Source organism: Theropithecus gelada, chromosome 1, assembly GCF_003255815.1.
Source record: "Theropithecus gelada isolate Dixy chromosome 1, Tgel_1.0, whole genome shotgun sequence".
Lineage (NCBI taxonomy): Eukaryota > Metazoa > Chordata > Mammalia > Primates > Cercopithecidae > Theropithecus > Theropithecus gelada.
In genome coordinates this window covers 161,813,960-161,825,285 of record NC_037668.1, presented here as the reverse complement: position 1 = coordinate 161,825,285, position 11,326 = coordinate 161,813,960, and the positions used below count along the sequence as shown (strand labels likewise).

Below are 11,326 nucleotides of genomic sequence, written 5' to 3'. Positions count from 1 at the left end.
GTTAATTTCTTTTTATTTTTAAAAAATTGCATACTTAGAGGAAAGTTGTCAATACAGTATAAAAATGTTTAAAGCCGTGTAGGAGTAAATTACTGACATTCTCTGTTACCTCCAAATACTTGATTAGTGTTTCCTACAAGCAAGTAGGACATTCTCCTACATAATCATAATACAGCTATCAAAATTAGAAAACTAGGCTGAGCATGTTGGCTAGTGCTTGTAGTCCCACCTTTTCGGGAGTCTGAGGTGGGAGGATACTTGAGCCCAAGAGTTCAAGGCTGCAGTGAGGGCTGCACCATTGCACTCCAGCCTGGGCAACAGAGCAAGACTCCCACATTTTTTTTTTTTTTTTTTTTTTGAGGCAGAGTTTCACTCTTGCAGCCCAGGTTGGAGTGCAATGGCATGATCTCCGCTCACTGCAACCTCCGCCTCCCAAGTTCAAGCGATTCTTCTGCCTCGGCCTCCTGAGTAGCTGGGATTACAGGCACCTGCCACCATGGCTGGCTAATTTTTGTATTTTTAGTAGAGACGGGGTTTTACTATGTTGGCCAGGCTGGGCTCGAACTCCTGACTTCAGGTCATGTACCCACTTCAGCCTCCCAAAGTGCTGGGATTGCAAGCATGAGCCACCGTGCCCAGCTGACTCCAATTTTTTTTTTTTTTTTTTGAGACGGAGTTTTGCTCTTGTTGCCCAGGCTGGAGTGCAATAGTATGATCTTGGCTCAGTGCAACCTCAGCCTCCCTAGTTCAAGCAATTCTCCTGCCTCAGCCTCCCTAGTAGCTGGAATTACAGGCATGCACCACCATGCCTGGCTAATTCTGTATTTTTAGTAGAGATGGGGTGTTGCCATGTTGGTCAGGCTGGTCTCGAACTCCTGACCTCTGGTGATCCACTTGACCTCGGCCTCCCAAAGTTTTGGTATTGTAGGCATGAGTCACTGCACCCAGCCAACCCCAATAATTTTTTGAAAAAGATTAACATTGAAATATTACCGCTATTTAATCCTTTGATCTCACTCAAAGTTTGCCAGTTTTCACAATAATATCTTTTATTTTAGAAAGAGCAAGTCCAGGCTGGGCACAGTGGCTGATGCCTGTAATCCCAGCACTTTGGTAGTCTGAGGCGGGCGAATCATGAGATCAGGAGATCGAGACCAGCCTGACCAACATGGTGAAAGCCCATCTCTACTAAAAATACAAAAATTAGCTGTGTGTGGTGGCCGGCGCCTGTAATCCCAGCTACTCAGGAGGCTGAGGCAGGAGAATCGCTTGAACCTGGGAGGCAGAGGTTGCATTGAGCCGAGATTGCACCACTCCACTCCAGCCTGGGTGACAGGGCGAGACTCCATCTCAAAAAAAAAAAGAGCAAGTCCACATTCAAGTGTTGCGCATAGTTGTCGTGACTCTTTTTGTCTGCTTCTGTTGACAGCAGTCGCTCAGTCCTGCCTTGTGTTTCATTGGCCTTAACACTTATGGTAGCTATAGGGAAATTGTTTTTAAGAATGTTCTTCAATTTGGGTTTGTTTGTATTCCCCCTCATTATTAAATTAAGATTATGTATCTTTAGTAGGACTATCACAAATTATATATATATATTTATTTTGAGACAGAGTCTCATGCTGTTGCCCAGGCTGGAGTGCAGTGGTGTGATCTCAGCTCACTGCGACCTCTGCCTCCTGAGTTCATGTGATTCTTGTGCCTCAGCCTCTCGAGTAGCTGGGACAGTGGGCCTGCATTACCACACCCATCTAATTTTTTTGTATTTTGGGGGTTTTTTGTTTTGTTTTGTTTTGTTTTGAAACGGAGTCTTGCTCTGTCGCCAGGCTGGAGTGCAGTGGCATGGTCTCAGCTCACTGCAACCTCTGCTTCCCAGGTTCAAGCGATTCTCCTGCCTCAGCCTCCCAAGTAGCTGGGACTACCACATCCAGCTAATGTTTGTATTTTTAGTAGAGGCGGGGTTTCACCATGTTGGCCAGGAAGGTCTCAATATCTTGACCTTGTGATCCGCCCGCCTTGGCCTCCCGAAGTGTTGGGATTACAGGCATGAGCCACCTCGCCTGGCCTGATTTTTTGTATTTTTTAGTAGACACGAGGTTTCGCCGTGTTGGCCAGGCTTGTCTCGAATTGTTGGCCTCAAGTGATCCACCCGCCTCAGCCTCCCATAAATATTTTGTGGAGAGGTACTTTTTGACCCTTTACCCCATTTCTCATCAGACTTCAGCTTTTTCCCCATTATTTATGTGAGTTAATGCAAACTTGTGATGATACGGTTTGGCTCTGTATCCCCACCTCAATCTCACCTGTGTTGTAATCCCCATGTGTTAAGGGAGGGACCTGATGGGAGGTGATTGGATCATGGAGGTGGTTTCCCCCATGCTATTCTTGTGATAATGAGTGAGTTCTCATGAGATCTGATGGTTTAAAAGTGTGGGACTCCCTTTACTTGCACTCTCCTGCTGCTTTGTAAGCCTTGTTTGTGCCTTGTGTCCTCTTCACCTCCTGCCATAGTTGTAAGTTTCGTGAGCCCTCCCCAGCCATGCAGAGCTGTGAGTTAGTTAAACCTTTTTTTTTTTTTTTTAATAAATTACCCAGTCTCAGGTAATTCTTTATAGCAGTGTAAAAATGGACTGATATATGTGGTTTTCTATTTTAACCAGTGTGTCATACTCTTGTTACTATCATTACTGACTTTATGCTCAGATTGACCCAGATTTGGCCAGTAGGAGCCTTTCAAGCTGATTTTTGTGTCCTTTTGATGTTTCTATCATTCTTTGAGCATCTCTGCTTTTTGGCCTAGCCAAGATTTTCCAGGCTCATCCTGTATTTTTCCTACTTCAGCCCTGGATTCAGCCATTTATCCAAGGTGCCCTGGTTTCTTTTAGTGAAGAATGGTATATAGAAGTTAAGATTTGGGCTGCTCCTAGAGTGTCATCACTTTCAGGTCGTCTCAGTGGACAGAGCTAAGGAATATATAAATGTATACACTTAACAGACGTTTACATCAGAACTTTTTTTTGTTTTTTGTTTTGTTTTGTTTTGTTTTTTTGAGACGGAGTCTCGCTCTGTCGCCCAGGCTGGAGTGCAGTGACGCGATCTCGGCTCACTGCAAGCTCCACCTCCTGGGTTCACACCATTCTCCTGTCTCAGCCTCCCGAGTAGCTGGGATTACAGGTGCCTGCCACCACGCCCGGCTAATTTTTTGTACTTTTAGTAGAGATGGGGTTTCACCGTGTTAGCCAGGATGGTCTCCATCTAATGACCTCATGATCCACCCGCCTCAGCCTCCCAAAGTGCTGTGTTTACAGGCATGAGCCCCCATGCCCAGCCCTATGTATTCAATAATAGATACTTAGTATTAAAAATTATAGTTCATATAGGTGCTTCCAGTTCATCACTACCACAGGACTTAGTGTAGGCTTCTCCTTTTCCATACCTGTAACTCTTCTCCAGAAGTGAGAAACTTGGTTTTCATTGTTCATAATACTTTTATTTATTTGATCAGTCTCCTAGTATGAAAACCAATACTGTGTCACAGCCTTTTCCTTCCTCTCAGGCTCTGGCATGACACACAAAGCTTCTCCACAGGGACACCTTTCTCACCATGTTTCAACTCCAGTGCCCTGTGCTAAGCCTCCCTGTTTCCTTCACCGTAGGGACCTCTTTCTCACCCTCCTTGGAGCCCGGCATCCTACTTTTGACCCCCAACCCGATCCCTACAATGGATACTGTTTTCACACCCTTGGGCTGTGATACTTTGTGCTGAGCGGCTCTCCCATGTGAGATGCTGTCCTGACCCTGCGCACATATTCCAGCTCTGTACGAGGTTCCCTTGGGAGTACCCTGCCTTCCTCACCCCACTTGGTCTTTGATGCCATTCTAAACTGACCCTACATGAGTATATATTCTTCATCCTACATTGGGATCTCTTCTGCACAGAAACATTGCTAACCCTGCTCAGGCTCAACACTTGTCAGGGTACCTTCTCATGCACATGTCCTCTTAACTCTCCATGGGTTCCAACACCCTATGCCAGTTCCACATGGTCATGTGGATACCTTCCTATTCTCAGTCAGACTCCAGTACCCTGCTCTGGGCCACCATGTCTTTCCCTCCTCCCATCTGAATGCCTGTCTCCCTCAGCCCCATCTAACAACTTTGGACTGAATTGTTGGGGTGAGACTAAATATATTGTTCATATGCCTGGGGTCAGCTACTCCAGTCTGGTTTCATATTTCTTGTCTCTTAACTACATTCTAAGCTACCTGTCTTGCAAATAGCAGCAGATATCAAATAAATTGATAAAGGAGTACTCTGCAGCTTTTATATTTTATGTTACAACATGAAAAGTCTTGTTGTAACATTGTTAATGGAGCGTATATTGGCACAACTCCTACGGAGGGTATGTCAGTGTCTCCAGGAGCACCTCTTCATTTTAGAGATTCTCTAGAATGTATTCAGAGTTAAGATTTATTACAGCAATAGAGTGAAGACACACTGTCAGATCATAAGGGAAAAAGACACTGGAGGAATCTGGAAGAATCCATGTGCCTGTTTTTTTATGCCCACTCACTTTAGGGGTGACCCAGAGCACACTCTTCTGTGAGTCATGAAAATGCAGCAGTGCATGTGTGGTGTTCCTGCCCAGGGAAATCCATTAGAGACTCAACATCCAGGATTTTCACTGGTGCTGGCCAAGTAAGCACCCTTTACCAAACATGTACCCAAATTCCAGACTCCCAAAAGGAAGGCAGATGTTCAGCATTAACCATATCGTTTGCACAAACAGTCTAGACATACTGAGCCTTCTCCCTCCCCCACTTACCAATTAGCTTGGAGCATCTAAAAGCCAAGTTCCCAGATGCTAGCCAAGAACAAGCCTTGCAAGCAGGCATTTCTAAGATAGTAGTCTCAGAGTTGCTATGTTAACTCTTTTCTGCACAGAGGCTTATTGGCTATATTGCTTGAAAGAACTAAATGCTTATACTTTTTACACATAGGTATTTACCTGCAAAATAAGATGTGTGCAGAATTACTTATTGTAGTAATTTGTAATAGTAAAATACTGGAAATAACCTAACTGTCCTTCTTCTAAAATAAAGTTTTGCTACATTCATACAGTGGAGTGCCAGGTAGCTGTTAACAAAAAATTTTAAAGGGGCAACGAACTTATTGATATGGAAATAATTAGGATATATTGTCAAGTGGAAAACCTAAGGTGAAGAGCAAGATGGGTTAAAAAAGGAGAGGGAAGCCTGGTGCTGTGGCTCATGCCTGTAATCCCAGCACTTTGGGAGGCTGAGGTGGCTGGATGACCTGACGTCAGGAGTTTGAGACCACTTGGCCAACACAGTGAAACCCCATCTCTACTAAAATTGCAAAAATTAGCCGGGTGTGTTGGCACACCCCGTCGTCCCAGCACTCAGGAGGTTGAGGCAGGAGAATCACTTGAACCCAGGAGGCAGAGATTGCAGTGAGTCGAGATTACACCACTGTACTCCAGCCTGGGCTATACAGTGAGACTCCCATCTCAAAATTAAAAAAAAAAAAAGAGGGAAAACAGTTTATATTTGTTTTTCACTTGCATATGAATTTTAAAAATCTCTGGAAGTATAAAGGTGAAACTTAACAACAGTGACTATGGGAAGGTGACAGGGATGAGAAGGAGTCTTTTTATTGTGTACCGCTTCTGCGTGCAGTTCATTTTCATTATTCATTGGTTCCATATTTGCAAATTTGCCTACTTGCTAAAATTTATAACCCCCAAATCAGTACTTGGTCATTCGTAGACATGTTCAGAGCAGCAAAAAATTTGAGTCATCTGACATGTGTCACATTGGTTCACAAATTGAGTCACATTTCCAGGTGAGGTGGAACAGAGCTCTGCCTTCTTCTGATACTGTAAACAAGTGTCCTTTTGATGGTCTATTTGGTTCCACGGCTTTTGGTTGGTGGTGGTGGTGCTGCTTAAAATGGCTCCTGGGCCTATTGCTGAAGTGCTTTGTAGTGTTCCTGAGTAGAAGAAAGCTGTGATGTGTCTCACAGAGAAAACAGATTGTTAGGCCAGACGCGGTGGCTTACGCCTGTAATCCTAGTATTTTGGGAGGCCGAGGCAGGCAGATCATGAGGTCAGGAGTTCGAGACCAGCCTGGCCAACATAGTGAAACCCTGTCTCTACTAAAAATACAAAAAAATTAGCTGGGCATGGTGGCATGTGCCTATAATCCCAGCTACTGGGGAGGCTGAAGCAGAAGAATTGCTTGAACCTGGGAGGTGGAAGTTTCAGTGAGCCGAGATTGTGCCACTGCATTCCAACCTGGGCGACAGAACGAGACTCCATCTCAAAAAAAAAAAAAAAGAAAATAGATGTTAGATAAGCTTTGTTCAAGTGTGAGTTATAGTGCTATTGGTCTTGAGTTTCGTATTAATGAATGAACAATATTAAATGCACCCAAAACCAAGTTATGTATTGATTAGTTGATGAAAATGTGACCAGAGGCTCACAGGAACCCAACTCTATTTCCCTTAGGAAAAATGGTTTAGTATTTACTAATTCAGTGTTCCTAGTGACTTTATAGAGCATAACTACTGCAAATAATGAGAATCAACTTGTTTTAACTTTGGATCATGTGCTGTATTACTGTTAAAAATGTGAAGACATAATTATGTAGGAGAAATAATATTGTGGAGGATTTTTTTTTTATTGGTTTTTTTTTTGAAACGGAGTTTCACTCTGTCTCCCAGGCTGGAGTGCAATGGCTCTATCTTGGCTCACTGAAACCTCCACTTCCCGGGTTCAAGTGATTCTCCTGTCTCAGCCTCCTGCCTAGCTGGGGCTTCAGGCACCCTCCACCATGCCTAGCTAATTTTTGTATTTTTTAGTAGAGACGGGGTTTCACCATATTGGTCCGGCTGGTCTTGAACTCCTGATCTCAGGTGATCCACCCACCTTGGCCTCCCAAAGTGTTGGGATTACAGGTGTGAGCCACCACACCTGGCATGTGGAGGATATTACTAAGGAAAAATGTACAGAATTACATGGAATACCTTTCTTTTTAGTATGCATATAGTCACTTGTGTTTTTTTTTTTTTTTTACAAGTAAAAAGAATTCATACCAAAATAAGTGATTCTCTTTGGGTAATAGCATAATTGGCATTTATTTCCATTTTCCAAGTTGTCTTCGTTGCACATATATTACTTTTCAATTAGAAACAAAATCTAGTAAATGTATTAAACAGATCAGATAAATGTCATGTGACTTCTGTATATAGAAGATACTGTTACAGAAGTCATTCAGTAATTTGAAAATTGCTTCCAGGAAAGATGTAAAATTTAAGCAAAGGCAGGCTTAGGAACAAGGAAGATTGGCTTTAGGTTCTGCCTTGAGAAAGAGAGAATTGAATAATTGTTGTTTTCCTGTCTAAAAAACAGTGGTAGCTATTACGTCTATCTTTTGGGTGTGACAGAGGACTAAGAAATTCTGTCTAGTTCTTTGAAAGTAATATTTGCTGTACTTTTAGTTTTACTTTATTTATTTTTACTGCTCCTTGCGGAGCAGTGTGCCCACAGTAACCTACACTTTTAAAAAATGTTAATAGGTAATTATGCATATGACATAAACTTAGAACATATTTTTAAAAAACTGATTTTGCCAAATCACCTTTCAGAGATGTGGAGCTAATTTACATTTCCATTATATGTTTGAGACTGCCTGATTCTTCCACATCCCTAAAAACAGTGTATTATTGAATTTTATCAGTCTCTCAATATAGTAGATTTTGGAATTTGCCCTTTTTGATACATTTAAGCATCTTTTTGTAATGGTTATTGTTTCTCTGTTTCTCTTCTCCATATTCTTACATTTCAATGCTAGTGTTTTTTCCTGGAATTTTAAACCTTAGGCTGTTTATGATGATTAGAGATTCAACATAATGCAGTTCATCGGAGGTTAGTTACTTTTTCGGAGTACTTCTTATATCTTTTTATCCCCTTTTTTGAACTATTAAAATGTATATAGAAAAGTGCACAAATCGTAATCTTACAACTTGAAGAATTTTCATAAAGTGAATATACTTACTTGATCAGCACCTAGTTCAAGAAATAGAGTATTAGCAGTAATCTATCTTCCCCTTCATCCCCTTGTTACTAACCACATCCCCAAAGCTGATCACCATCCCTACCCTACCGTGGAGAAGTTTTGACTGTTTTGATCTTTTCATAAACGGAATCATATAGTATGCACTCTTGTGTCTGGCTTCTTTCATTCCACATGTGTGGCATTGAGTATAGCAATGGTTTATTCCTTCTCATTACTAGATGACATTCTGTTGTATGAATACTTTACGGTTTCTTTATCCATTCTGGTGTTGATGTACACGTGGGTTTGCAAAAGTATAGAGCTATTGAAAATAATATTGCTGTGAACATTGCTTATACACAGCTTTTGGAAAACTAATGTATATATTTTTCTTGGACATATATCCTGTGATCCGGCAGTTTATTCTAGATGTACAGGTATTCTTTTTTTTCTCCCAATTTTTGTTTATAAAAGTAAGGTGACTTGGGAAGGATACCTAACATCCTTAGTGTGCTGTTACATGTGCCTTACTTGGAGAATTCATGAATGGGAAGAATTTTCTCAAAGCCTTGAACTCTCAGCTTCAAGTAATAACTGCAGTTTATTGAGTTTGAACTATGTGCTTAGTGCTTTATTTTATGTACTCTTCATAAGAAACCATTTATTCCCGTTATAGCTAAGGAAAGTGAGGCTTAGAGGCATAAATTGTCCAAGGCTATCTGACCAATAAGTAGCATAATAGAGATTCAGATCCTATTATCTTTGATTTCATAAACTTAAACTACTGTATCATCCTGCTTCTTTAAGTGTAGACATTTTAGGGGTTCCAGGATGAGGGTAAAAAGGGAAAGAATAACATAAACTACTCTCCTGCTCTTTTCAGCTCTCCATCATGCCTAAGTTATGTTATTTTCAGCAACCTCTCTTCCTTGTAAAAATCATCTCATCTCACATGCCTCGGATTTTTGAACCCTGTATGAACTTTGCCTGGAAAACAAACTACCACTTTAATATATGTATCACTGTTTTATTTCAAAGCAATGTGTTTTTCCCTCTTACAGAAAAAACGCAGTGAAATTCCTTGTTATTGGGAAAATCAGCCAACGGGATGTCAAAAATTAAACTGCGCTTTCCATCACAATAGAGGACGATATGTTGATGGCCTTTTCCTACCTCCAAGCAAAAGTGAGATCAGTTTTTAATTTTAAAAGAATACTATCAAATGAACAGCTATTATGCACACTGTACAACAGTACTTTTCAGACGTTGGCTCCTTTCAGTCTTGTGAAACAGCAGAATTATTTCCACTTTACAGAGTGAACTGAATCTTATTAAGGTTAAATGATTTATCCATGGCCATAGAACCATTATATCTTGGCATGCCATTTAAGTTATTATACTTACTTCATTTTTCACATTCTTATCAGACCCATAAACATTTTCAAAATAAATTTGATTTTCTAGGCCAAAGGTTGGCAAAACTGGTCCTCTGCCTGTTTTGTAAAATAAGTTTTATTGGAATGCAGCCTTGCCCATTTACATGTTTTCTATTACTAGTTTTGTGCTAGTGCTGTAGAATTGAGTAGTTGAGACAGAAACCGTATGGCCTACAAAGCCTAAAAACTGGCTCTTTGCAAAAAATATTTGCCAACCCTACTCTAGACTATAAAGTAAAACTAAAAAGCTAGTAGTTATTCCCAAAATCCATTTTAAAATAATTTATAAGTGGAATTGGCGATTTAAAAGCCACATTTGCTACGTGATTAAAATTTGATGGCTACATCTTTTTACCTCAATTTAAGGGAAAAAAGTAGACCTACTCCTTTCTGGTTTGGTTCAAATAAGTGTCATATGCTTGGTCTTAAAAGCTACTTTGCTGAGCAAAAAGCCTAGAATTACACTATTAAAATTAAAGGTCTAGAATTTGTGAACAGGTACTATGCTTCTTCTAGTCTTCTGTTTATTCTGTTTTGAGTGCCCACTTTGTGTTTATGTACAGTGGAGAGTTAATTAGCTAAAAGCACATTTTTTCCCTCCCTAGGACTTTAGAACTTAAATGAGGAAATTTAGTGAAAAGATGTAACTGCTCATAAGATAAATACACCATACTTTTTATAGGGGGTCAGGAATTTTTGGTAAATTGGGGTTGTATCTTCTGTTTTTAATTTGTGACTGATTTTGTGCGTTTAGCTGTGTTGCCCACTGTGCCTGAGTCACCAGAAGAGGAAGTGAAGGCTAGCCAACTTTCAGTTCAGCAGAACAAATTGTCTGTGCAGTCCAATCCTTCCCCTCAGCTGCGGAGCGTTATGAAAGTAGAAAGTTCCGAAAATGTTCCTAGTCCCACGCATCCACCAGTTGTAATTAATGCTGCAGATGATGATGAAGATGATGATGGTAAGTTCTGTGTGGCTCCTTCTTTAAGGCAAATAAATAGGGTCACATAGTAAATTGGGCAGAATCAGGATTAAAGCTATAGGCTTATTTTTAATTGTGAATTTGCCTTAAATGTTGGCATACAGATCAGTTTTCTGAGGAAGGTGATGAAACCAAAACACCTACCCTGCAACCAAGTCCTGAAGTTCACAATGGATTACGAGTGACTTCTGTCCGGAAACCTGCAGTCAACATAAAGCAAGGTAAGAAGAGGCTATATTGGTGCCAAATCTTACAGCACTGTTGAAACTAACTTTGAAATTTAGTTCACAATAATTGGCTTCCCTCTTCCTTTTCCCATGCTACACACATACATACCTATACTTAGTTTCTGTTGATCATTTATTCAAAAAATAAATGCCTGCTATATTCAGATAAAACACAAAGATGAAAAGGCTCTAGTTCCTCATAAAATTTCTATTTGGATTTTCAGGTGAATGTTTGAATTTTGGAATAAAAACTCTTGAGGAAATTAAGTCAAAGAAAATGAAGGAAAAATCTAAGAAGCAAGGTGGTAAGTCATCACAAGTTTTGGCATGGATAGTTTTATGTTGCTAGGGAAGAATACTAAGGACGCTTCTAGAAACAACAGCCAAAATGAGAAAATAGATTTTCATTTCCATGGCCTGTTTGAAGTAAAACACAAACTTATTTAAATTGTGGTTGCTTTTAATTCACTGCAGCTGTGTTTCAGTCCCTAATGATTCAGAGCTGGGTACAATAAAGAATCTGAAAGAACCTGTATATCTTGAAAAATATAGCTCTAAAGAACATCATATAAGAACTATATTAATTCTGTAAGTTCTTATAGTGGTTAA

General features: G+C 40.4%; 1 protein-coding gene across 11 annotated transcripts in view; it reads left to right on the top strand.

Moving 5' to 3' along the window:
- Positions 1 to 11,326, top strand: part of ZC3H11A (zinc finger CCCH-type containing 11A) — a 59,938-nt gene that overhangs the window by 24,965 nt on the left and 23,647 nt on the right. For all 11 annotated transcript variants that reach the window (XM_025378563.1, XM_025378528.1, XM_025378500.1 and 8 more), the window contains 4 exons: positions 9,137 to 9,260; positions 10,266 to 10,469; positions 10,595 to 10,711; positions 10,942 to 11,022. In XM_025378563.1, the coding sequence (XP_025234348.1) occupies positions 9,137 to 9,260; positions 10,266 to 10,469; positions 10,595 to 10,711; positions 10,942 to 11,022 (526 nt within the window). The remainder of the gene's footprint in view (positions 1 to 9,136; positions 9,261 to 10,265; positions 10,470 to 10,594; positions 10,712 to 10,941; positions 11,023 to 11,326) is intronic.